The sequence below is a fragment of the Malus sylvestris genome, chromosome 5 (genome assembly GCF_916048215.2).
Source record: "Malus sylvestris chromosome 5, drMalSylv7.2, whole genome shotgun sequence".
Lineage (NCBI taxonomy): Eukaryota > Viridiplantae > Streptophyta > Magnoliopsida > Rosales > Rosaceae > Malus > Malus sylvestris.
Window position 1 is genome coordinate 38,282,823 of NC_062264.1, and position 27,550 is coordinate 38,310,372.

At 35.9% G+C, this 27,550-nt stretch overlaps 2 protein-coding genes and 1 long non-coding RNA gene across 4 annotated transcripts; all 3 read left to right on the forward strand.

Annotated features, from left to right (window-relative positions):
• Positions 1-3,306: 3,306 nt before the first annotated feature.
• Positions 3,307-5,918, forward strand: LOC126620817 (threonine--tRNA ligase, chloroplastic/mitochondrial 2-like). 2 transcript variants are annotated; one of them, XM_050289128.1, is made up of 4 exons: positions 3,307-3,977; positions 4,436-4,582; positions 4,684-4,831; positions 4,892-5,918. In XM_050289128.1, the coding sequence occupies exons 1-4, from the start codon at positions 3,669-3,671 to the stop codon at positions 4,978-4,980; spliced, it is 693 nt and encodes a 230-aa protein (XP_050145085.1). In that variant the 5' UTR covers positions 3,307-3,668; the 3' UTR covers positions 4,981-5,918. The 2 variants fall into 2 exon arrangements, with proteins under 2 accessions (XP_050145085.1, XP_050145086.1); XM_050289129.1 differs by having other exon boundaries at positions 3,309-3,977; positions 4,988-5,918.
• A 2,705-nt stretch (positions 5,919-8,623) lies between these two features.
• Positions 8,624-10,241, forward strand: LOC126620851 (uncharacterized). The gene is made up of 5 exons (XR_007622690.1): positions 8,624-8,839; positions 9,185-9,355; positions 9,501-9,581; positions 9,679-9,842; positions 10,037-10,241. It is a non-coding gene; the product is annotated as an uncharacterized LOC126620851 (long non-coding RNA).
• A 6,186-nt stretch (positions 10,242-16,427) lies between these two features.
• Positions 16,428-27,346, forward strand: LOC126620782 (probable LRR receptor-like serine/threonine-protein kinase At1g56130). Its single transcript, XM_050289064.1, has 30 exons — positions 16,428-16,720; positions 17,066-17,252; positions 17,402-17,476; positions 17,679-17,750; positions 18,639-18,710; positions 18,956-19,027; positions 19,522-19,593; positions 20,088-20,159; positions 20,611-20,682; positions 21,594-21,665; positions 21,910-21,981; positions 22,351-22,422; positions 22,540-22,611; positions 22,691-22,762; positions 22,853-22,924; positions 23,011-23,082; positions 23,196-23,267; positions 23,362-23,436; positions 23,621-23,686; positions 23,837-23,902; positions 24,092-24,136; positions 24,242-24,300; positions 24,540-24,928; positions 25,075-25,270; positions 25,371-25,499; positions 25,583-25,701; positions 25,836-26,046; positions 26,158-26,389; positions 26,534-26,684; positions 26,776-27,346. Exons 1-30 carry the CDS (start codon positions 16,501-16,503, stop codon positions 27,202-27,204), a joined length of 3,657 nt encoding a protein of 1,218 aa, XP_050145021.1. The 5' UTR covers positions 16,428-16,500; the 3' UTR covers positions 27,205-27,346.
• Positions 27,347-27,550: the final 204 nt, after the last annotated feature.

A 27,550-nucleotide genomic window follows, 5' to 3' on the forward strand; every position in this document is an offset into this window, starting at 1 on the left:
CACAATACACAAACACACACGCACACACACACAGAGTACACTTACACACACACAGTACACACTCACACACACACTCACTCACACACTCACACTCACACTCACAGTACACACTCACTCACACACTCACACTCACACTCACAGTACACACTCACACACACACTGCACACACACACACACACACTGCACACACACACACACTGCATACACACACACACACTGCACACACACTCACACTCACACTTACACTCACACTCACACACAAACACACACACACACACACACACACTGCACACTTACACTCACACTCACACTCCCACACACATTTTACACACACAACTCACACACACATTTTACACACACAACTCACACACACATATTTTACACACACAGGTTACACGCACAACTCACACACATACACACAAACACAGATTACACACACACACACACGGACATATTACACACACATTTTACACACACAACTCACACACAGGTTACACACACAACTCTCACACACACACACACACACACTACAAATAACACAGGTTACACACACACACACACACACGGATAGATTACACGCACATTTTACACACACAACTCACACACACACACACACACAGATATTACACAGGTTACACAGATTACACACACACACACACACACAAACACACTCACACACACACAAACACACAGACAAATTACACACGGTACACATAAACACATACACAGAGAGCACACACCTGAGACTAATCTCAATTTCATCTTATGAAAACCCCAAATTCTAATCTCAATTTCACCTAAATATCAAAACCCTAATTTGTTCAATTGCAAATCCACTTGTATATTATGAATTTCTCAAACCCAAAACAACAAAATCAAATAAACCTCAGTTAATATCACAAACAAATCCACACAAATCGACGAAAAAAATCCAAGATTCGAAGCTTACCAACTTGAGGCAGATGACAGCGACCAGATGCAAGGACGACGATGAGCGTGAGGACGATGTGGGAGCACGGCAAGGACGACGACGAGGGCAGACGCAAAGATGAGGACGATGTGGGATGTGAGATGTGGGAAGACGCGGTTTCTCTGGCTTACGAGTCCGCCCGAAATTGGGATCCCTCGTGAAGAACGGCTAAGCCCCCCCTTAGTCCTAGCGAATCCCACCTAAGATCATTAAAGCTAATCCCGGTGCCCACCAAACACTGGACTATAGTCTAGTCCAGTCCAGTCCCAGCGAATCCTGTCAAACAAACGTGCCCTAATACTCAAAATGATGTAGTGGGTGTACGGATTAAAGAGGGTTTTAGGTGAATAATAATGAGAACTTTAACGAAAAGTTTCCGGTATTATTTATTTTAATGAAAAATCACATTTTTACACTAAAAAGTCAATTTTGATACTATTCCTTTTACCTTTTATTTTGTCATTATCGTTAAAACTTAAAGTTTTCAAACTCTTTCATTATTTTTCCTAATAATAAAATGGTATGTGATGTGATATTTTAGGTCAACATAATAATAAAATATTAAACAATGAGCTGTAAAGGAAGATACAGATGCTCTTATTTTCGGAGTAGGATACTCTCCTCTCTTTTTTTTCCCTCCCTTTCCTTCCTCCTATTTGAACAGTCATAATTAAATCACGTCAATATCTTATATTAATTGTTTATAGAAAAATAAAAACAAAATACATAATGTGAAATGAAAGAAAGAAAGAGAATTGATAATTTTTCCAGACAGTGAGATACCGGGTATATGTTACACTCTGTATTTGTACCCTGACGAGAATGATTAAAGTTTCACTCTAACATTTAAATAATGAATGTAGTGGTCAGGAATGATTAAAGATACAATAATAAAATATTAAATAAACAGTGATAATTTGGAGAAGATGGAGTCTTTATCTTCTCTGATGGATTTTCCCCAAACAGTGGAGATGGCAGCGGCGGTACGGGGCCTGCTCTCGGTGAGCTTCTCAGCACCGGCACCACTCGGGTTGAGTGAGAATCTGATAGTCCAAGTCTACAGGTTCCGTTGGTGGCAGCGATTCCTCTCGAGCATCGTTTCCTAAGAGCAAAAATTGAATCAAATTAGACAACCACACGCAACATCGTAGCACGAGACATTACCCCAAAATCACAGGAAAAAAAACTTCAAACATCCACCTGCAAATCGAAAACCACAAAAAAGAAATTAAATTAGGCACATTGAAAAAGAAATTAAATTTAGAATAGTTGATAATATTTTATAAACTTACTATGTGTCGAGTTTTAACTGAGTTTTAGTGTCACTTAGCAAAATCCAATGGTAACTGAACTCCACACAATTTTTTTCTCACAACGAAGAGTATGTCTGTTCGGTTCACCCTAGTTTTTAGCGACATCTCACTAAAAAACTTTAGTTTTAATTTTTTTTTAAAGAACACCACTTTTGTTACCAAATTACCCATAAACATCACATTCGGTACACCCTAATGAAAAGATACTTTGTTTTTAAAGCTCAAGGCAAATTAAATAATATGTCTATTATTTTTAAAAATAATAAAATATGTATTAAAATATTATTAAGTCAAAATTGAAACTTAAAACTGCAAGTTTCGGTTTCGAAACCCGCTACTGGTGTGGAAGTCAGACTTGTAGCCAATGAGAGGCTAAAATGCCTCTGTGACATAAGGGATGGATAACAATGACTTACCACTAGTTGTCTTTTTTTTCTTTTTTTTTTAAAAGTTTGAAAAATGATTGTATAGGGTATTCAGTATTCTAGTGAGTACAATGTATTATCCTAGAATTTTTGCCAACTAAGAAAATGGCGTATTTTCATGGGGTAAGTTATCAAGTTTGACCTCTTTCTTGGTGAGTATTTGCTGCTTTGCCATTTGTTGCAAGGTCTATGGAAGTAGTATGCCAGAGATTTTCCCGTGTATAGGAAACACATTTCAATATGTCAAGTGTAATAATACAATTGATAGGAAATTAAAAAAAAAAATTCAACTAATTATATTATAATACTTGGTATACAGTGTACTAAATTGTATTTTTCAGCATAAAAATTTCTCACAAATAATTAGATAAAAAGATATAGCCATATACATTTCTATATAATTTTTGAAAAAAAAATGAAAAATTATGTAATATGAATTTCTCTGTCAGAACATCATAATTACTTTAGTCTAAAGTAGGGGGAGGTGGCACTGTGCAATTTTGGGGGTACATTTCAGCTAATTTACGGAATTGCCACTGAGCCTCTCTGCCCCCTGATTTAACGTTATTGCAAAATTACCACTTGGCTTCTGAAAGGGCTTTGGGTCTTTGGGCTGGAATTTCCGTTCGGATTGGAATTTTCGGTTTTGCGATCAACACGTTGATCATCGCTGTGCAGGATCGCCGGCTGTGTGGGATTTGGTGAGGGGATGGTTACGTGTCCATCGTCGTCGAAAGGTCTGCTTCGACTGCAACGTCTCGACTTTTCTTTCCGTTTCAACTTGTCTCTCACAAGCCTCTGCTTCAGTCGCTCTCGATCTTCGCCTTTTCTAAGGCGTCCGAGGGACAAACACCGAAAGCCAAACCTCCACCACAAATGAAGTCACGAACGCCACTCTCACTCACCCTCCACCGTTGCACACGAACCCAATCATAATTCTGAAATCCAAACACAACCCAGATGTTAATCCTTCAGAGAATGGCAATGGCCACTTCTTCTTCCTTCCTCTCAATCCCTCTCCTAAAGACCTCTTCTTTGCTTTCCCCAGTTAAACACTGCGCTTCGCCACTGAGCTCCGAGTTCAGGGCTCTGTCCCTCTACGGCGGTAGAAATGGAGTCTCCACCTCCTCGGCGATGGCCACGGAGGCTCAGGTCTCGACCCAAGACGACAAATTGAAGGATGCCCAGATGGAGGCAGCTGATAAGCCTGAGAAAGTCGTGCTTCCAACCAACGAGTCCTCCGAAAGCCTCATCAAAATTCGAGACACGGTATTTATTGAAATTTCATTGCTTTGGATTGGATTTATGATTGTGTTATGTTAAATTGAAGTAGGAGTGCTTTCCTGTTGAATTTTTAGATTCTTAGGAGCTTCCCGCTTTTGAAAGTTGATGCTTTTAATAAACTATTTTCAATTCTACGTTACTAATTGTCACCTGATTCTGTTGTGAAGAATGAGGAAGGGAGGATGAAGAAAATAAGAACATAACTTTTCGGTAATTTGAAATTTGATCGAATAGGACATGGAAAAATGGGTGTACAGCAGTAGATAAGCTGCGAAAATTTTCATCCTGTTTTTGGGAATGTGAGAAGATACATGGGCTTCTACATTTTGATTAAGTGTTGAGGTCGAGCTATGTTCATTTTTTTCTGAATTTCCTTGTAGTTTGGTATTAATGGCGCCTTTTCCGCTGTTATGGTGATGAACTATTTATGTGTTTGACTGCAGTGTGCACACGTGATGGCCATGGCTGTTCAAAAGCTCTTCCCGGATGCAAAAGTGACAATTGGTCCGTGGATAGAAAATGGGTTCTATTATGATTTTGATATGGAGCCTTTGACGGACAAAGAGTTGAAGAGAATCAAGAAGGAGATGGTAAGTGGAATTTCTGTTTTAAGTTATCATGTTTGTATCAAAGTTTTGGAACCATGAAACTATTGAAAACTATTCATGAGCATTTCTTTTGTGATTTGTAGGATCGCATCAATGGAAGAAACTTACCACTCATAAGAGAAGAAGTTTCAAGAGATGAAGCTCACAAAAGAATAACCGCTCTCAACGAACCATACAAATTGGAAATTTTGGATAGTATTAAAGAAGATCCCATTACCATATATCATATTGGTAAGGGTTTCACTATTTTCAGGCTCAATATAGTATGGAAGGTGATGATTTAATGTGCAGGAACTGTGCGTAAAGGAATAAAAAAGAGAGGGCGGGGGTGTGCTCAGGGAAAACAATGTTGTTGGTGCTCTTTAAAAATGAGTTATTGATATGCAGATTGAAAAGGAGACTAATTTGAATTTCCTATTCAAGTTGCTGAGTTGGGAGCTGTATATGGATACGAATTATCTGGAAGCTTGCATGGTCTTTTCGTGTAAGAGGTTTTACTCAGTTATGGTGTTAGTATTTGCAAACTGTTAGTCTATAATCCTAGGTGTATGAAGTGTTTTTTTTTTGTTTAACGTCGGGACCTGTTGCGGGATGATGCCCACATATTTTGTCTAGAAGATCAGATCAAAGATGAAATTAGGGGTGTCCTACATCTTACCGAAGAACTTTTGTTGCAATTCTGCTTCAGCAAATATGAGGTCAATCACTCTACGAGGCCAGAGAAAGCTGTTGGAGATGATGATATATGGGTGAAACTGTGAAAGCAACATCTGCCCTTAGAGATGCTTGGGATGATAAAGGTTGGAGCTATCAATTGATGAAGGTGGTGGTGCCTTTTATGGTCCAAAGATTGATCTTAAGTTGAGGAAGGAAGTGGCAGTGCTCAACTATACAGTATAATCCTGAACTCATGACGGGATAATTCTAATGTGTGCTTTGTTTTTTAATTGGTAGTCTTTCCTCCTATCTCTATATCACTTTGTAAAATGTTCATTGGAGATTTGAGCATCTTTTTTGAATTGAGCGAATTACATGGATTTGTTTGTTAGACTAAAGCCACTTATTACTGTTATTTTAAATTGTTTGATCTTTTGTATTTCCCAAATTGTACAGGTTGATTACTTATAGACTATTTCACCATATGCATTTGAACTGTTCTGTTTATAGACTATTTTAAATTTTTTTCTGCAATTTATATTTCCATTGAAGTTTTTGAACTGTTCTGTTTGGTTGCCAGTATGATTACTTATAGACTATTTCACCATATGCATTTGCTACAAAATGTAAACTTATTTTAAATGAAACATGTTGAAGTCTCTTTGCATTTGCATAAGCTATTGTGTGTTGTTAAAAGAGAGGGGGCATCTAGCATACAACACACGCCATGGGTGTACAACTAAGTTTACCATGGAAGGATTTCTGGATTTTTTCGATGCCTCTCCTTCAGCCAAACCTCTGCATTTACATGAATTTTTAGATTGCAGAGTCTGACAGCATGAAGTATATAGACCGTTAGCAGTTATAGATTTATTTTTCAAAACATTTTGGATAGGAAAATTAATGGATGGTAAAGGTAAAACTGAAATTGAAAAACACCGAGGTTAAACATGTACAGTTGAAACCGTACCATTTGTATAATTTTTTCCAAAAAAAACAAGAAATTAGGGTCACATGGCTTTGCCAAGCTCACAGCACACACGCCATGAGAAGAAATTTAATGACTATTGTCTGTTGCTAAAAGAGAGGAAAGGTAAAAGGTAATGGAATAAATCTGTTCTCAAAATCTAAAACTAATATTCTCAATGTGTTTGAATTCTCTTCTTTTCATTGTCATTATTTGGCTTCCTTCTTTCATTGTTTGTTCATTATACAACTGTTTTAGTTTGTTCATTATACAACTGTTTTACTTACCATTAAAATCCAACTGATATAGTTTGATATTACAGATATGAATTCCAGGAATTAGTTAAACAATTTATAATCTAATCAAATTAACAAGAAAAACATATGTTCCCATACATGTAGAAACTCAGTGGAGATAAAATGACATTTGCAAATTAGGCAGAGCACCAATGAAGTGATTATGGTGCATGTGTTGTGTGGTCTAATATAGGAAGTACATTAGTTGTACGAGTGATTATGTGACTTATTGCATGTAAATTTATCATCAAATTTGAAAGATATTGTACATTTATTTTGGAGATCGATATATCATTGTTTGATTTCAGTCTTTTGTTTTTACCTTTTCAAATAGTTGGTTTGCTTCTCTATATTTTCTCATTGCCTCCACGCAAAAGGTCAGTTTTCTTTTTTGTCATTAAAATGTTCTTAGATTCTGGTTATATGTGTTTGGTTTTTTGCTATTGTATGTTTTGAAGTTTGCTTATTTGTATACTTGTTTGCATCTGGTTTTGCTTGGTTGGTCTATAGGTGGCTTGGTTGTATCTTCCCCCCTTCTTTTTATCAATTTATTGCTTGGCAATGTTAATTTGTAATTGCAATGCGCAAAAAAACTAGGACTAGCAAGAGAGTGGATGATACAAGAAAGACTTAATGTCCTGCTTTGACTGGTGCACAAGTGTGTAATGACAATATTTATCATGCTAACAATGTGGAAATCAACCTGCATTATTAGCTTTTACTGCCCTCATGTAAATTTGTAATCCGTCATTGATTTCTGTTCTTTTATGCACAGTTTTGGGTTTGTGGTATTGTGTTGATTGATGGTTGGAGAAGTTAAAATCCCATGTCGGAAGCTTAACTAAATGAAATACAAAAAGAAATGAATGTTGGCAATGTTAATTAGTAGTGGGCCGCTAGACCGCCTCTAGAATGACGGCTGGCTAGCCCCACCAATTCTCTTTTGTGTTTCCATCTAATTTGGTGTATATCTTTGGCAGATGGATCTGGGAGATGCCGATTGCTAGCAGATGGAACAATTGCTTCTTGGGCTCTTCTAACTAACCGACATTCAGTATCATGTAAGGAATTATAATGGTTTTGATTCTTTTGTACTTTTCCTTTTAAGTTTAGTGTTGTAGTACTAAGTTTTCTGGATGTCACATTGAGTCATGTGACCATCATATTCTCTCACAGCTCACAATGACGAAATCGCACAGGGCTTCGTTGAATTCTGTCAACTCCGACCTCAACCAGCATCGGGTAAGCTATCGACCATCCCCTCTCCATCTTCTTTTTCTTCTTCCGCTTCTCCCTGTGCATTCCAATTTGACTGTCTGTGATCAAAAAGGTCAGTTCATCTAAATTCAGCAATTGACTCTCAAACTCTGAATCTGATTTCATCTCCTTCTGCTGTTCTCCTTCATTCTCCTCTTCTCTCTCTTTCTTCTGTAAATTTAATTAACTAATTCGATTATTGATTTTTTTGATAGAACATCTGCGGCTCTACGAAAGATTCGGTTTTTGCCTGATCATTGTCAAACGCTGTAGCAATAATCATGGTTATTGTTTGCTGGAATTTTGATCGTAGTGGTCCAGATTTACTTGCTCATGATCTTTTTATTGCTTTACTGTGAAAAGATGGGTAATTTACTGCAAAATATGCTTAATTTAATGGAGATTTGCTAGGTTTTTAATACAATTAGGTTAATTGGATAATGGATATTGGAGATTTTCTCTAACACTATGTTTGGATGAGGGAAATAAACTTGGAATTTAGGTAAAAGTCAGAATTTATAAATTGACATACACTAATTCCCTTGTTTGGATTCATAAACATAGAAATTTAGAATTTCCGCGTGGAAAAAAAACTTGGAATTTGGGACCTTCAATTCCCAAGTTTAAATTCCATGTAAATAGGTGTCATTTCCCAATTTCTATGATTGAGAGTTTAAAAATAATAAATTTCGTATTGAATTCCATTGTTCTTTTAGATTAACTAAACAAGAAAATTCACAAATTCTAAAAAATAAAATCTCATCAATTCAATTTCTGTCATTTTAAAATTCCTTAGTAATCTTGAACTTCTTCATCCAAACATAGTGTAAAGGATTATAATTTATATAGAATTTATAAGTTTTATATCTTTCGGGTTACTTTATGTTTCGAATTAGTTGGATTTAGCATTCTTCACAAGTTTTGATAATTGTTTAGTTTTTAAGTTTTGTTCCTTGCATGGTTGATTTTCTTTGATAATTGTTGAATCGCTTCTATATTTGCTTGGTACTTAGGATCTAAAGCATTTTGCCTTTTGAAAAGCAGCTGCAGGGAAAGTATGAGGTACCCTTTTCTTCTTTGCCATTTTTTTTTTTATAATTTCTAATTTTTATGCAAGACATGAAATATTGTGGGAATCAAATGTATGATTGTCACCATATATATGTATACACACACACACACACACACACACCTTATTCTGTTCGAATTTCTCTCCAATTTTCTTTACTCTTCCTTATCTGCTATGTTGTATGTGAAAATCTGAAATGATAGCATTTGTTAATCTGTGTTTTGGGTTGTGATTTCCATATTTTACTTCCAAGTTCAGAGTCATTTATCTGACCTGAAAAAAATATCCGGCCCTACTCCTAGGCTAACATTTATTGGTTTTATTTTTATTCCTTGTAGAAATTCAAACATCATCCTGCAATCAAAACACCGCTGGAAGGTGGGACTGTTCCCTATAAGTATGCTCTCAGCACTGAATGAAATGTTTATTGAAGAGTTAAGGTATGAGGCTTTAAGAACAGGGTTTCTCATAGCTCGAGTTCTCATTGTTGTCAATCATAGTGATTTCATGTAAGATGTAGTTAAAGCACACTACAAGCAGAAGTAGACAATCTGTTGCTTATTGAATTACCCTAGTTATCAGTTTTGACTCAAAAAATATTTGATGATGACATGCTGAATTGAATATTGGCTAAAATTATATTGAAATTTGCAGGCCGAAGCAGATATCGTTAAAAGAGCTCTAAGTCACCCTTTGAAATTAATTGCCAAAAGTGATGTTGTAAATGGAAGCATTGTCAGTGAGAAGGCATTTTTTTTCGTTTCACTTTATATACTATGCTCACTATCTGTTTAATATGTTTCATCATATAAATTAAAGTCTCATTTCTCAGGTGCTTTCAAGTGACAACCCCAACTATGGATGCATGTTGCCACTGGAAACTATGAAAATTTAATTGTTGCTGGGATCACTGATCCAACTAAAGTGGGTTTCTTTATCAAGCACTTCATGAATAGAATATTTCAGGGATCCAATCGCTGGGACAGATTGAAGAAGGTGGGATACTGGGAAGGGTGGTAGGGTTATGGGTAGTTTAGGGGTTTCACGGGGAGGGTTACAGAGGGAGGGGGTGCACGCGTGAATTGCAGAGGGAGAAAGAGGGGGAGTAGGGTTGCTAGATTCAAGTTCTCTTTTTTATTTTTACTTTGAATTTGATTTGATTTTTTATTTTTTATTTTTTTTTGCGACAGGTTGAGAATGCGAAAGCTCTGCTGGAGGTGGAGGTGAGAATTTTAATTTAATTCATGATATATTGTTGTTGTTTTGTTTTTTACTTTATTTTTGTGGGATTGTGCTGTTTTTGGGGAAAACAATATTAAATTGAAGTAAAGTTTAGATATTTCTGTAATTGGATCTTAATTCATTGATTGGTATGCAACTATGAATTTTTCTAGATGCTAGCAAATTTATAGACCGAGTGAAAGCAAAGTCGTTTCCTGATTAATTGGATCTTAATTCATTGACTGGTATGCAACTATGAATTTTTCTAGATGCTAGCAAATCTATAGACCGAGTGAAAGCAAAGTCGTTTCCTGATTAAGACGTTACTAGCAAATATACAGACCGAGAGAAAGCAAGTCAAAATTACCTTAGTCGTCCTAATTAAGACGTTACTAGCAAATATATAGATTGAGAGAAAGCAAGTGGAAATTTGGAAAAATAACCAAAATTTAGACCCTATATAGAATAATAGCCACCCTTTTAAATTTATTGTAATTATAACCAAAATTTGATGTGAAGGTACTAATATATCCTTAATGACTAAAATTATTTGCAATCATGCCCTTTCTACAATTTGGCGTTAAAAATATAATGTGCCTCCGGAAGCTTTTGCAAAGCTTTTACCGCGCGATGCTTCCACACCGATCATGTACAAAACACCTCCAGTGGCACCTCTCAATTTTGTTAGAAACCATGTCCATAACATCATTTTCTGAGTCACCCATGCCAAATTAAAATTTACAATGAAGAGAGAGAGATGAGGGGTTTATGGGGAGGGAGGGGTTGGTGTTAATATGTAGGCAGGTATAGAGGAAGATGATAGGAATGGAGGAATAAATGGAGACAATGGGATCAGTGCATAATTCATATTTGTCTGTAGTGATTACAAAAACTGTTGCAGCTGGGGGTAGGTGGAAGAACGGAAGGATATGAAACCATGTCCTGAATCTATGTCTCTGTATCAAAGTCGTCCTAGAAAAGAAAACTTTTGAATGATGTTGACGAATTTGGGTTCGGTTTGATTTTCTAGGGTTCTGTTTGATTTGTTTCGAATTTGTGCGATCAATCTAATCTGCAGTGCAATTCGATTCAACCTTAATTTGGCAGAGGAATTTAGGGTTCAAGTTCCATAAGGGATCAGTACGTGAGAGAGGGAGGGATGTTGACAATGATGATCGAGAACAAGAAAGAAAGATCATGCGTTTCATTTTGTTAAGGCTTTTAGTAATTAAGGGTATATTAGTACTTTTATATCAAGTTTTGGTTATAATTATGATGAACTTAAAATGATGGTTATAATTCTATATTGAGTCTAGATTTTGGTTATTTTTCCAAATTTCCATAGATAAGTATGTCAATTCCAATTACGACGTTACCATTAAATATATTAACTGAGAGAAATCGAGTTGTTTACCTACAAGCAAAAGTATCTCACTTTACCCAAAAAAAGCGAAAGTATCTCAGTTTACCTAAAAAAAAAAGCAAAAGTATCTCACTTTACGAAAAAAAAATCAAGTATCTCAGTTCCAATTAAGATGTTACTGGCAAATATATGGACCAAGAGAAAGCAAGTTTATATATATACAAAAGTACTTTAGTCGTCCCCAATTAAGACGTTAGTAGCAAATACATGGACCGAGAGAAAGCAGGTTGTTTACATACATACAAAATTATCTCAGTCTCAATTAAGATGTAAGAAATTTCGTAACAATAGGCTATATAGATGAGAAAATTATGTAGTACGCTACTGATAATTACTTATTTCAATGTACCTTTCCATCTTTTTGTTAAAGAAAGAAAAAAGTGACTATTAATTTTAAAACAATAAAATATTATATTGGCACTCTAAAAATTTTGTTATTTTGTTTTGCACTCAAAATTCTCATTCTGTTAGATGCCATGGCTGATCTGCCATAGCTAATCCATATCCATGGACCCCAGCCACCCCATATCCTCCTTCCACCAGATTCCCCCACACCCCCGCATCAGAGGATTTGCTCTCTCTTTCGTTCTTTCTCTTCGAATCAATATCAAAAGGAAAAAAGGGGAAAGAAAAAGAAAAAAATTGGGCTTTAATGAACTTCCATTCTTCAATTAATATTATGGAGGATTTCGAAAATCCGAAGTTCTGGGCGAATTTTCAAATGACCACTTCTTGAATTTTTGAAATTTTAATTTCTCTAATTTTAAAAAAAAAATTCTCTAATTTCTTGAATTTTCTGGGTTTGTATTTGTGTTTTGTTTTTGTGGGGTTCTTCGTTTTGGCTTTCTGGAACTCTCCCTCTGCAATTTTGTTTGGTGGTTTTTCTTAGAAAAATGGTGAAGAACAAGAAATTGAAGAAATGGCACCAGTCGGTGATGGGATTTGAAGAGAGGGAAAATGATAAGGGGATGGTTTCTAATGCTCAGTTTTGCGAAATCTTAGTGAACTTATGAGGAAGAAATCAAATTAGTTTTATGTAAAGACTGTTGGAGCAACATGAATTGTTTTGTAAGTACAAATTTGTCAAAATTGAAGAACATGGATTTTTACTAACACGGTAAGTGCTAGAAGCTTGTCCTTCAATAACTTAAACCCTAGCTAGAAATTGCACGACGGTTTGCATTGGATCCTAGATTCCTAATGGATCAGGTCCAAGAGGACGACGAAGGAAATTGGAATTGGTATTGACAAAATAATTGAGGTAAGCAAATAAGTATTTTCTGGAAAATAGGTAGAGCCAAATTTAGCCTCAATCGAAAGACTTGACGTGAAGAAATATTTTGCAATCGTGTTAGGTCATCCTCAAACAGACAATGACCGAAGCTCACCTCATTAGGCTAATTTCTTGCATGTCGTTTTGAATCCTTAAATACGAATTGACCCTATATGGCTAGTGGCCAACTTCCGTATATTATTGTTGAATATATTCAAAAACCTCCCACTAAAAATGCTTTTCTAATTTGTAAATGGGAAACGAAATTGATAGGGAATAAAATTGACAAGGAATGAATTTAAACTTGGGAACTTTAACGAAAAGCATCCGGTACTGTTCACTTTAACGAAAAATCACATTTTTACACTAAAAAGTCAATCATAGTGCTATTCATTTTACTCTTTATTTTGTCTTTATCGTTAAAACTTAAAGTTTTCAAGTCCTACAAATGCTATTGTTAGAAAAAGATGAGAGAAAATCGGTTAAAATGGATAAACATGTGAGCCAAAGTCCTACAAATGCTATTGTTAGAAAAAGACGGAGGGTCAAGGTAAAAAGGGTAAAGGAAAACCTCATAATACTTGGAAAGAGACTTTTAGAACAAAGGAAAACCTCATAATACTTGGAAAGAGACTTTTAGAACAGACATGGAGTACCCGGAAATGATGGCAGACTTGACACAAATCAAAGCACAGTAGCGTTTCGGGAGACATACAGTAGATCCCGCTTAGTGAAACAAAGCTTTGTTGCTGTTGTATTTGGTGGAATGGAAGGAATTATTGAGTTTTTGCAACTATATGAGAAATTTTTAATTGTGAAGATAATACAAGTGGTACATCACGTGTTTTAATAGAAGTGATAAATTTTATTTTTTAAGTTATTAACTTTTTAGTACACATATCCCACTATTTATATAATGACATATGATGTACCATTTCATGTACTGGTCACATTGAAAAATCTTTCGCAACTATATATGAACCAGTAGTTGTGGCGTTCCATATTTCAATGCTGGGCCTTGGGCATTAAGTTTTGCCATTAATATCCCAATTCCATTGCCAACTATATATGAACTACCACACTTCGCTACAGTAGTATACTTTTCCAACGAAAGAGATAGGCCTTGGGCATTAAAAGCAACAGTATTTTCTGTCGGTACTTATTTTTACTTTTTGCACATCTTTATTAATTTTTTATAATTTATTTGATTTGACTGTTTAAAATTAAGAAGGATTTGTGAAAAGAAAAAATAGGTGTGAAGAAATCTTGTTAACGATGAAGTGAGAAGATGAGATAAGATTCGATAGTCACCAGTACCGATTCCCGGCAAAAATCTATGGAAGACCAATATCTCTCGCGTGTGGACATCGTCTCACGCGAAGCAAGTATGAAAAACAAGACGACGTTGCCACACGTTTTGGGATGCACGATTTTATATCAACTTAATGGACGTGGATGGCTTTTTCTTTTGTTGACTGAAGGAGGTTGACTTGGGTTTAGATATTTCAATATGTATCAGTACCCACCACAGAAGTTACCAATGATCTCGACCGTATTCATATATGTATCTTTTGTGAAACTTCAATCTTAGCTGTCAACGTCCTTCATTATTCTCTGTTTCTTTATTTTCTTGACATAATATTTTATAATATTGATATACAAATTACGTATCCACGAGAAAAATTCTATTTTAAAAGATTCTCTTTGATTTTTTTTAATTTTTTTTTCTATAAAGGTATCTCTGCATGGTTTTCCACCGTCCAATTACGTGTCAGTAGGGTTACAAGACCATTTTTGTCTCCCTAGGGCCTCGCCTGAAGGTCCTCTTCATCCTCCTTCCAGTCAAAATTTCAGTTTTTAATAACATGGTTTGTTTATTTATTATATGACTTAGATTATTAACTTTGGCTGAATTTTAGTATAATTAATTTTTAAAGAGTGACTTTGAAAGTAAAAGATTCAAATTATGTATACCGGATGAAAATAAATAAATAAAATAGAGCGAAATTATTTTAATGAGAATATTACTATCATTACAATTAATGGAAGAGGAAATATAATGAGCTAGTGTTATCTACATCCCTAAGTGAATGAGGACATTCAACAATGGCAAGTTGCTGAGGAGGAAAGCGTATGCAGAGACTTGGTCCAAATGTAAAGTTGGGTGTGAGAATGTGAGGACAAAAAGAGACTAAATTATATAAGGGTTTATAAGTGGTTTGACTACTTATCATATTACTAATTAATTTTACAAAAATGCTATTTTTACCATATATTTGTATCATTATTTATACTATTTCTCTAATAGAGATAAGATTCACATGCGTTGGTGGACACTACCGTTATTAGAGAGATAAAATAAATGATGATATAAATAAGTAATAAGTATAACATTACTGTTGATTTTATAGCTGCTTTTCTTTTAAAGACAATACTTGGGTACTCAATAGACAATACTTAGGTACTCAATGGAAAGTACCGAAATTTACTCACCTCTGATGTGCCCCGTTAATATTACAACATGTGTATTTCAAAACTTTATCCCAATATTTGTATCTTACTAACCAAACACTCAATTATCATTTTAAACTCATAACCAAACACCTTTCATCTTCTTTCTCTTTCTGTTAGATGCCATGGCTGATCTGCCATAGCTAATCCATATCCATGGACCCCAGCCACCCCATATCTCCTTCCACCAGATCCCCCCACACCCCCGCATCAGAGGATTTGCTCTCTCTTTCGTTCTTTCTCTTCGAATCAACATCAAAAGGAAAAAAGGGGAAAGAAAAAGAAAAAAATTTGGACTGTAATGAACTTCCATTCTTCAATTAATATTATGGAGGATTTCGAAAATCCGGACTTCTGGGCGCATTTTCAAATGGCCACTTCTTGAATTTTTGAAATTTTAATTTCTCTAATTTAAAAAAATTTAATTTCTCTAATTTCTTGAATTTTCTGGGTTTGTATTTGTGTTTTTCGTTTTGGGTTTTGTTTTTGTGGGGTTCTTCGGTTTGGCTTTCTGGAACTCTACCTTTGCAATTTTGTTTGGTGGTTTTTCTTAGAAAAATGGTGAAGAAGAAGAAATTGAAGAAATGGCAGCGGGGCGAAAGCCCCAGTCGGTGATGGGATTTGAAGAGAGGGAAAATGAAAAGGGGATGGTTTCTAATGCTCAGTTTTGCGAAATCTTAGTGAACTTATGATGAAGATGATTTGGGTCTGGTTTTGGTTTGCCATCAAAACCCACTTATTTGGGGTCCGGTTTTGGTTTGCCATCGAAACCCACCTGCGTTTTGCGATCGCCGGTGTATCAGTTGTTCCTGGAGGAGGACGAAAATTAGCTGTGTTTAAGGAGGACGAGGAAGAAGGGGAGCGGAGGAAGGTGTGATGGGAGGAGGAACGGGGACGATTTCCACGGAACAAGGAGGAGAGGTTTTTATTTATTTATTTTTAAAGTTAATTTTAATTGTCAAATAAATAATTAATATTTTTTTTTTTTCAAGTTGGCAAAAAAGTGGGTTTCGTTACTGTCACATCATCATTTAACAGTCAGATTAACAGAAAATTTAACAGAGGTTTGACATTGCAACGACTTCATAAGTTGAGTTATGACATTGCAATATTTAAACATGAGATATGAGATATGAGATTGTGATTCGACTCATAATTGAGTTAGTTTTTTTGTAATTTACCCTATATTATATATGTATACGTTGTCAATATATGACTAAAATCTAATGGTCTTCTTCTTCTTACATGCAATGCATGATTCAGCCAGTCAGAATATAAGTGTTGGTCCTATAAGTTCATGCCGTCGAGGAGAGCAAGTTCTGCACATGTACAATATGAAGATGAACTTGCTGATGAGGATACTATTACTCTGCTTCCTCAGCTGCATTTGGTTTCAGCTTTCCTTTGCTCAAAATGCCACCAGGCCCACCACTGATCCATCTGAAGGTTTTCTCTCTCTCTCTCTCTCTCTCTCTCTCTCTCCCCCTACCCCTAGACACACACACTTTGCCACATTTAAGTGTTTTTTACCAGGAACTGGACTTTTTTTCCCTCAATAAAATGACATTTTAAGTGTTTTTTGACTATATGAAATGAAATTTCGAGAAACTTATTTGTAAAACCTTTTTTTCTTCTCATATACAAAGCATCCAAAAATTAAAGGTATTTTTCCTTTGTAATAATCAATTTGATCTTTCGTTTGGTTCGAGATAGTCTGGTAAGTGGTAACACAAGTCAAATTATGGTGATATAATCTAATACACACAAGGACTGAATTAACTGAGAGTGCAGTGAGGGCGTTGAACTCAATATTTGAACAATGGGACACACAAGCACATCTGGGGCAGTGGAATATCAGTGGAAAACCCTGCAGTGGATCTGCCATCAATGGCACCGAATTTGAGTTCTCCGATATCAACCCAGCCATCGAATGCGACTGTACTTACGACAACAATGCTACATGCCACATCACCAAACTGTATGTTAAACTACTCTCTCTTTATGAACAAGATTTCCATGCCACTGCTGATTTTTCACTTGCTACCTATATATATTAATTAACGTCATAATTTGACTGTGTCGCTCCATTTTATGTAGTTCTAAATGTTCAATCTTTTTGCTTTCCAGGAGAGCGAATTTTCTTGACAGACAAAGGGGGGTGTTTCCAGAAGAATTTGTGGCTCTGAGATATCTCACAGTTTTGTATGAATTTTTTCCAACTCCCTTCGCTGTTTTTGGTTCATCAAAATCATATATTGGATATTAAAAATTGTAGAATTATCAGAGAGATGAGCCAAATGCTCACTTCCAACAACACCGATACTGTCCCAAACTTGGTCAACAAAAATATGGTCATGTTGTAAGATTAAGAGTTAATGATTAAACTTTCTTTCAATTTTTGTAGGGAAATCAGTTATAATTATTTCACTGGTCCCCTACCGGCATTCATTGGCAATATGTCTGCATTGACTAAACTGTAAGTAGTGAGAGAACATACTCATACTTCTGATGAGATCCGTAGCAATTTGTATACTTCATTTTGAATATCATAATCTACAGTTATGTTTTTTTACACCTTTTTGCTACTATTTATGCTGTAATCTAGAAAAAATCATTATGATTTTATTGAATAATGCAGTACTAGTTTCCTGTTATGTAATGTAATTAAGTTTAATGGTGCGTATCTTTCACTGACTGATATCCCCATTCAAGTCAATTGCATCCAATTCATTCTCTGGGCCCATCCCCAAGGAGCTTGGAAACCTTAAGGAACTAATTGTGCTGTAAGCCATGAAAAATTAGAGAGCGTACAATAAAATTTTGTGTCGTAAACATTAGATACATAACCTGTTGTTATAAGCTAAAACTCTGGTTACGAATGAACAATCGAAGAGCAGAAAATGAGAAGGATAACAATGGAAGAATTTTATGAAGGTTTCTCTCTCTCTGCAAAATCTAGCAGAGCATATTCTCTTCATCTCTCTACAATTCACACACACTCTGTGCTTTACATAACTGTTAGAATCCAAGGTGGATTCTCTCTTCACAAAACAATCTCAACCTTACATCTAGCGAGTTGCTAGGATCATTACTCCAGGCATTATTTGCCTTAGTATTTGAACAATGGGACACACAAGCAGATATGAGATATCTCACATTTTTGTATGAATTTTTTCCAACTCCCTTTGCTGTTTTTGGTTCATCAAAATCATATATTGGATATTAAAAATTGTAGAATTATCAGAGAGATGAGCCAAATGCTCACTTCCAACAACACCGATATTGTCCTAAACTTGGTCAACAAAAATATGGTCATGTTGTAAGATTAAGAGTTAACGATTAAACTTTCTTTCAATTTTTGTAGGAAAATCGATTATAATGATTTCACTGGTCCCCTACCGGCATTCATATGCAATATGTCTGCATTGACTGAATTGTAAGTAGTGAGAGAACATTTCTTTAAGTACTCATACTTCTGATGAGATCCGTAGCAATTTGTATACTTCATTTTGAATATCATAATCTACAGTTATGTTTTTTTACACCTTTTTGCTACTATTTATGCTGTAATCTAGAAAAAATCATTATGATTTTATTGAATAATGCAGTACTAGTTTCCTGTTATGTAATGTAATTAAGTTTAATGGTGCTCATCTTTCACTAACTGATATCTCCATTCAGGTCAATTGCCTCCAATTCATTCTCTGGGCCCATCCCCAAGGAGCTTGGAAACCTTAAGGAGCTAACTGTGCTGTAAGCCATGAAAAATTAGAAAGCGTACAATAAAATTTTGTGTCGTAAACATTAGATACATAACCTGTTGTTATAAGCTAAAACTCTGGTTACGAATGAACAATCGAAGAGCAGAAAATGAGAAGGATAACAATGGAAGAATTTTCTAAAGGTTTCTCTCTCTCTACAAAATCTAGCAGAACATATTCTCTTCATCTCTCTACAATTCATACACACTCTGTGCTTTACATAACCGTTAGAATCCAAGGTGGATTCTCTCTTCACAAAACAATCTCAGCCTTACATCTAGCGAGTTGCTAGGATCATTACACCTGGCATTATTTGCCTTAGTATATTAGAGCTGCACACTTGGTATTTTAAACTCAAATGAATACACAAATTTGATATACAGCGTATTTCCTAATCAGCTATAGACTTACAATTCTACGGAACCTTCTATCACTCTTCAATAATTGCTTTCAAGTAAGTGTTTGCCCGTTCAACATGACTTGCAGGGACATCGGATCAAATAATTTCTCCGGAACACTCCCTCCAGAACTTGGTAATTTAGTCAAGCTCGAGAACCTGTAAGTGCTTCGTTAAATCATCAAATTTGCATTTCAATAAAATTTTGGTTCATCACTTCATCAAAATCATATATTGGATATTAAAAATTGTAGAATTATCATAGAGACGGGCCAAAAGCTCACTTCCAACATCACTGATATTGTCTCCAACTTGGTAATTACCACTTGCACAGTTCGTCAGGTGTGTGGTTTATCTCAAAAGGCCTCGACATTAATTGGAGTGGGATTTGGATATTTAAACTCTTCTTTCTTTATTTCTCTAGCCGATGTGGGATTTCAACAAAAATATGGTGATGTTGTAAGATTAAGAGTTAACGATTACACTTCCTTTCAATTTTTGTAGGAGTACCGATCAGAATTATTTCACCGGTCCCCTACCGGCATTCATTGGCAATATGTCTGCTTTTATTGAATAATGCAGAACTAGTTTCCTGTTATGTAATGTAATTAAGTTTAATGGTGCTTATCTTTCACTAACTGATATCTCCATTCAGGTCAATTAGCAGCAATTCATTATTTGGGCCCATCCCCAAGGAGCTTGGAAACCTTAAGGAGCTAACTCTGCTGTAAGCCATGAAAAATTAGAGAGCGTACAATAAAATTTTGTGTCATAAACATTAGATATAGAACCTGTTGTTAAAAGCTTACTTCCAACATCACTGATATTGTCTCCAACTTGGTAATTACCACATGCACAATTCGTCAGGTGTGGTTTATCTCAAAAGGCCTCGACATTAATTGTAGTGGGATTTGGATATTTAAACTCTTCTTTCTTTATTTCTCTAGCCGATGTGGGATTTCAACAAAAATATGGTGATGTTGTAAGATTAAGAGTTAATGATTACACTTCCTTTCAATTTTTGTAGGAGTACCGATCGGAATTATTTCACCGGTCCCCTACCGGCATTCATTGGCAATATGTTTGCTTTTATTGAATAATGCAGAACTAGTTTCCTGTTATGTAATGTAATTAAGTTTAATGGTGCTTATCTTTCACTAATTGATATCTCCATTCAGGTCAATTAGCAACAATTCATTATTTGGGCCCATCCCCAAGGAGCTTGGAAACCTTAAGGAGCTAACTCTACTGTAAGCCATGAAAAATTAGAGAGCGTACAATAAAATTTTGTGTCGTAAACATTAGATACAGAACCTGTTGTTATAAGCTAAAATTTTGGTTATGAATGAACAATCGAAGAACAGAAAATGAGAAGGATAACAATGGAAGAATCTTCTGAAGGTTTCTCTCTCTCTGCAAAATCTAGCAGAGCATATTCTCTTCATCTCTCTACAATTCACACACACTATGTGCTTTACATAACCATTAGAATCCAAGGTGGATTCTCTCTCTTCACAAAACAATCTCATCCTTACATCTAGCTAGTTGCTAGGATCATTACACCTGGCATTATTTGCCTTACTACATGAGAGCTACACGCTTGGAATTTTAAACTCAAGTGAATACACAAATTTGATACACAACATATTTCCTAATCAGCTATAGATTTACAATTCAACACAACCTTCTATCACTCTTCAATAATTGCTTTCAAGTAAGTGTTTGCCCGTTCAACATGACTTGCACAGACATCAAATCAAATAATTTCTTCGGAACACTCCCTCCAGAACTTGGTAATTTAGTCAAGCTCGAGCTACTGTAAGTGCTTCGTTAAATCATCAAATTTGAATTACAATAAAATTTTGGTTCATCACTTCATCAAAATTATCTATTGGATATTAAAAATTGTAGAATTATCATAGAGACGACAAAAGGCTCACCTTTCAACAACACCGATATTGTCCCTAACTTAGTAATTACCACCTGCACAATCCGTCAAGTGTGGGGTTTATCTCAAAAGGCATCGACATTAGCTGGAGTGGGATTTGAATATTTAAACTCTTCTTTCTTTATTTCTCTAGCTGATGTGGGATTTCAACAAAAATATGGTGATGTTGTAAGTTTAGGAGTTAACGATCACACTTCCTTTCAATTTTTGTAGGTATATGGATAAGAATTATTTCACCGGTCCCCTACCGGCATTCATTGGCAATATGTCTGCATTGACTGGATTGTAAGTAGTGAGATAACATTTCTTTAAGTACTCATACTTCTGATGAGACCCGTAGCAATTTGTATACTTCATTTTGAATATCATAATCTACAGTTATGTTCTTTACACCTTTTCTCTACTATTTATGTCGTAATCTACAAAAAATCATTATGCTTTTATTGAATAATGCGGTACTAGTTTCCTGTTATTTAATGTAATTAAGTTTAATGGTGCTTATCTTTCACTAACTGGTATCTCCATTCAGGTCAATTAGCGTCAATTCATTCTCTGGGCCCATACCCAAGGAGCTTCGAAACCTTAAGGAGCTAACATATTTGTAAGCCATGAAAATTTTTCTGAAGGTTTCTCTCTCTCTGCAAAATCTAGCAGAGCATATTCTCTTCATCTCTCTACAATTCACACCACTCTGTGCTTTACATAACCGTTAGAATCCAAGGTGGATTCTCTCTCTTCACAAAACAATCTCAGCCTTACATTTGGCTAGTTGCTAGGATCATTACACCTAGCATTATTTGCCTTGCTACATTAGAGCTGCACATTTGGTATTTTAAACTCAAGTGAATACACAAATTTGATACACAACTTATTTCCTAATCAGCTATAGACTTACAATTCAACATAACCTTCTATCACTCTTCAATAATTGCTTTCAAGTAAGTGTTTGCCCGTTTAACATGACTTGCAGGGACCTCGGATCAAATAATTTCTCCGGAACACTCCCTCCAGAACTTGGTAATTTAGTCAAGCTCGAGAACCTGTAAGTGCTTCGTTAAATCATCAAATTTGAATTACATGTTAATTCCTTACGGATGAGCAAAAATTGCACTTTATTGTAGGAAATGGGTATTAATCAGTTGCCTTATGATTTTCACAGTTACTTGGACAGCTGTGGACTCGGTGGTGAAATTCCTTCAACATTTGCCAAGCTCACCAACATGCAAACCCTGTAAGAACGGCTCTTAAATCGTATTTTGAGATTGCTTTTCTTGGATGAGCTTAGTATAATTCAACTTTTTGAATTTTAGCTCGGCATCGGACAATCCTTTCTCAGGAAAGATACCTGATTTCATAGGGAGTTGGACAAACCTCACTTCTTTGTAAGTAGAGAAACCTTTTATCTTTTGCAGTTTATGAAAGCAGACCTGAGATGGATAATTTGTTCACAAGCTTCTTATATGTTTCTGTAGGGAATTTCAAGGGAACTCTTTCGAAGGCCCAATACCAACCAGCTTTTCTCAACTGACCTCATTGAAATATCTGTAAGTACAAATGTTTCATAAATTGTAATTCTCTCTCTCTTTCTCCGAAGACGGGATTTCAGTTTATTTTGCATATAATGATGTAGGCGAATCAGTGATATATACAATGGGAGCTCTTCTCTTGATTTCATAAAAAATCTGAAAAACTTGACTGATTTGTAAGTGAAGATTCTCATCGATCCAGATACTTTCATCTAACTTCTTTTTCCTTTTGAAATTTGATATCTTACTCCATCTACTTTTTATCAAATTTTATGTTTTTGGAATACAGAAAACTACGAAACGCATTAATCACTAGTACCATCCCATCTGATATTGGAGAATATCAATATCTAGAGACACTGTACGTACCAGCAAATATAAGCTTGAGTCCCAGCGAGACCAATTAGTTTTCTTTCATTCTGATTGCTCCTCTCAACTTACCGTTGGTGTTGCAGGGATCTGAGTTTCAACAATTTGACAGGCCAACTCCCAAGTTCTTTGTTCAACAATCTGAGTTATCTTGATTCCTTGTAATCCCCGTCCTTAATATTATCTTTTGCTTGCCTTATCATACATAAGTTATCAAATCTTTAACATTCCCTACTTTGATTGAATATCTGGACTAATCCTTCTAGATTTTGTGCACATCTGACCTTTTGTTTGTTCATCTCTTTTTCTTTTCTGGGTGCCTTCTACTATAATCGAAATGGCCAGGTTTCTTGGAAACAATAGTCTCTCCGGACCTCTTCCGAACCAAAAGAGCGATGAACTTCAGACTATGTAAGTCCTCGTTTCTTAAAGTAGTCATATAGAATGCACGGTGCATGTATGTTCTTGTGTATAATCGTAAGCATTCTAATCCTATCTTACACAAGTTCTTGACAACTTTCATGCATTTTGTGTCTTCTAATTCTATTTTGTTATTTGCAGAGATTTGTCTTACAATTTTTTATCAGGAAGCTTTCCCGACTGGGGGACCACAGTATCGTTGCAACTGTACGTGTCCTTTTATCTTTCACCTTCATTTTACAGTTTAAATCACCAGAATATGTTGGGACAAAAAATTATCACTGAGATTTGTTTTCACAATGCTACTTGCCTACTAAGTTTTGATCTTGTACATGGAATTTTCATTTGATAAAGATATAGTTCTTCATATGTTGATTGATTAATGATTTTATGCAGGAACTTAGTGGTCAACAATTTCACATTTGACAGTTCAAACATAACGTCAGTTGAAGTTTCTCTTACTCGTTTTAGACAAGCAATACTTTCACTACTCTTCCACTACATGATTCTATTTGGATAACTAATAATTGTTCTCTGTGTTTGCAGTCTTCCTGGATTGAATTGCCTCCAGAGAAATTTTACATGCAATCGAAATACCCCACGATGTAATCTGCTCTTATGTCACCCATCATTTACTATTTTAAAGCAACATCATGTTAGAGGAAAAGGCATTGCTTCTCAAGTTATGTGTACATATGGATATAGATTGCAAGCATGTTTTCATAAGTTCAGTAATACGCATTACTGGTTAGAAATATGTGACTGAAGAACATTAGTATGAGTCTTCAATTTGAAGTTTCATCGCTAATCATGGGTAGATTCTGGTATTACATGAAACTTACAGATGCAAACTTCGCAATCAACTGCGGTGGACTGCAAACGATGGGACGTGATGGCATATTTTATGAGGCTGAATACTCAGCTCTTGGCCCAGCAACATTCAGTGTAACCGGTACATCGCAATGGGCTATCAGCAATTCCGGTTTGTTTTCTGAAGACACAAAGAACCCATCGTCTCTGGTAACTACTCATGCACAAGTCACCGGAACAGATGTGACCCCGGAGCTTTTCCAGACCTCAAGAGCGTCCACAGGATCACTGAGATACTATGGCCTGGGCCTTGAGAATGGGCCCTACACTGTAACATTGCACTTTGCAGAGACAGTTTATAAAAGTCGCACTTTGCAAACTTGGCAAAGTCTAGGACGGCGTGTATTTGATATCTATATTCAGGTAAGACTGCTTATAGAATAAAAATTCTAACTTATTTGAAGTAAACACCTCATTGGACAGGTTTTCGATGTTATAAGCTACATTAACTAAAGACAGTGATTTAAAGGAGACTAGAATTATCACCTACCTCTTCATTTGGTTGCTAGGGTACCCGAAGGACGAAGGACTTTGACATATCGAATGAGGCAGGTGGTGTTAACCGAGCAATGGTGAGAAAATTTAATGTTAATGTGTCAGAGAATTATCTTGAAATTCATCTATTCTGGGCTGGTAAAGGGACTTGTTGCATACCTGCTTATGGTGATTACGGCCCACTAATAGCAGCCGTCCATGCTGCTTCAGGTATAATATGTGTTCACTTATAGAGATTTCCTGTGAGTGGTTTAAATGTATTTTTCTGCTGTTAATTGACATTAAAGAATTCGTCTGTTTTATCACTTAGATTTTAAAAAGAAGAGCAATACTGGGTTGATAGTTGGTATTGCAATTCTTGTTGGAGTTGTGAGCTTGCTATTAATATTTGCAATTCTATATATGAGGAGGAAAAAATCAGAAAAAGAAGACGTTGAAGGTAAACGACCATATCATTAACACACAAGTAAGAATGCTTTCACGAAAGTAAAACTTATGTCATACTATTTTGTGAATGTGCAGATATTCTAGGATTAGGCCCCCGGCCATATACTTTCAGTTATGTTGAATTGAGAACTGCAACTGAAGATTTTAATCCTTCAAATAAGTTAGGAGAGGGAGGATATGGCCCCGTTTATAAGGTGAAATCCGTATTACATCAATATCATGTACTTGAAGTAATGACAAGAGAAAGGAGAGAGAGCGAGAGAAGAAAATATAGCTTCTGTTTTCTTTCCTTTCACGTCACTAAATTGTGTTTCTGTGTACATTGTAGGGTACACTTTCTGATGGTAGACTAGTGGCTGTGAAGCAACTTTCAGTATCATCTCACCAAGGGAAGAGTCAATTTGCATCTGAAATTGCTACCATATCTACTGTGCAACATCGGAATCTAGTGAAATTGTATGGATGCTGCATTGAAGGCAGACACCGCATTTTGGTTTATGAGTATCTTGAAAACAAAAGCCTTGATCAGGCACTTTTTGGTACAAACCTATCTACTTTTAGGTTGCACAGAAATAACATTGTCTGCAGTTTCAAGCACTTTAAAATTGTTAAGAAATGTTTTTGATTGGCTGTGTTCACTAATATTTCAGGAACAAGTACCTTGCACCTTGACTGGCCTACTCGATTCAATATATTGTTGGGAACAGCAAGAGGATTTGCTTACCTTCATGAGGAGTCAAGGCCAAGGATTGTACATCGAGATGTCAAAGCGAGTAATATTTTGCTTGATGCAGAACTCTCCCCAAAAATATCAGATTTTGGACTGGCAAAGCTTTATGATGACGAGAAAACCCACATCAGCACCCGGGTTGCAGGGACAATGTAAGCCATCCTTTATTGTTTTTCCAAAGGATACATACATTATGGCCACACATTTTTACTTGCATGAAATTTTCACACATGTTAATAATGCCTCTAATGATCTCAAGTAACATTGTGCAACCATTTGATTATCTTGCATTGCAGAGGCTATTTGGCACCGGAGTATGCATTGTTTGGACATTTGACAGAGAAGGCAGATGTGTTTGGTTTTGGTGTTGTCGTTTTAGAGATCCTCAGCGGGAGACCAAACTCTTATAATAACTTGGATCCAGAAAAGATTTCTCTTCTTGAATGGGTAGGAATTGCATTCGCTTAGCTTCATTTAGGCATTGTTGTGAAAAAACTTATTTATACTTTCCTTTCGACTGTGGCATAATGTTTTTCAGGTGTGGACTCTACATGAAAACGACCAAACTCTAGGGCTTGTGGATCCGAGATTGACGGAGTTTGATGAAATTGAAGCAACTAGATTAATAAGAGTAGCTCTCATGTGCACACAGGGATCACCGATGGCACGGCCATCTATGTCACGCGTGGTTGCAATGTTCTCTGGAGACATTGACATAGGCACTGTCATGTCGAAGCCAAGCTATTTGACAGATTATGATTTTAAAGATGTAACAACATCGTTAACAAGTAGATTTTTGGTGGAGGATGATACCCCATCAACTTCATCCAAGGGTAGTAATGTTCGCCTCAACTATCAGTCGAGAGGCAGCAATGCAAGTGGTGCTAACACTCCCTGGATTGACCATGCGCCTTCTGTAAACGTCACTCAATCACTGCTCGTTGAAATTAGAGGAGAAGGAAGGTGATAAATATCAGGAACTGATTTTCGCATGCTCTTTCTTTTGGTAGTGGGCAGGGGACTGGCATGCCAGATTTGAATATACCTTAGCAGATGGTTGTATATCCTACTTATTCATACACAATGTTTATAGATATGTTCATGAACCACCACCACTGGATGGAGTTCCCACCACTGAAATTTAAGAATGTGTTCAGGGAATTCAGATAATTTAATAAGGCCTTTTGGGGTCTATAAATTGAGCCATGATGTAATGGTCCAATTGCAGAATAAAGAAGAAAATGCCTTTTTGGGTCTATAAATTGAGCCATGATGTTAATGGTCCAGTTGCAGAATAAAGAAGAAAATGTCTT

What these genes read in the sequence shown, in the direction of transcription:
- LOC126620817 (XM_050289128.1), top strand. Translation starts at nt 3,669, where the DNA reads ATGTTAATCCTTCAGAGAATGGCAATGGCCACTTCTTCTTCCTTCCTC. An exon ending in AGAGAATCAAGAAGGAGATG is followed by an intron (nt 4,583 to 4,683) that starts GTAAGTGGAATT and finishes TGTGATTTGTAG; the next exon opens with GATCGCATCAATGGAAGAAA. An exon ending in CATTACCATATATCATATTG is followed by an intron (nt 4,832 to 4,891) that starts GTAAGGGTTTCA and finishes TTTAATGTGCAG; the next exon opens with GAACTGTGCGTAAAGGAATA.
- LOC126620782 (XM_050289064.1), top strand. Translation starts at nt 16,501, where the DNA reads ATGGTCTTCTTCTTCTTACATGCAATGCATGATTCAGCCAGTCAGAAT. An exon ending in TGGACAAACCTCACTTCTTT is followed by an intron (nt 22,763 to 22,852) that starts GTAAGTAGAGAA and finishes ATGTTTCTGTAG; the next exon opens with GGAATTTCAAGGGAACTCTT. An exon ending in AGAAAAAGAAGACGTTGAAG is followed by an intron (nt 25,500 to 25,582) that starts GTAAACGACCAT and finishes GTGAATGTGCAG; the next exon opens with ATATTCTAGGATTAGGCCCC.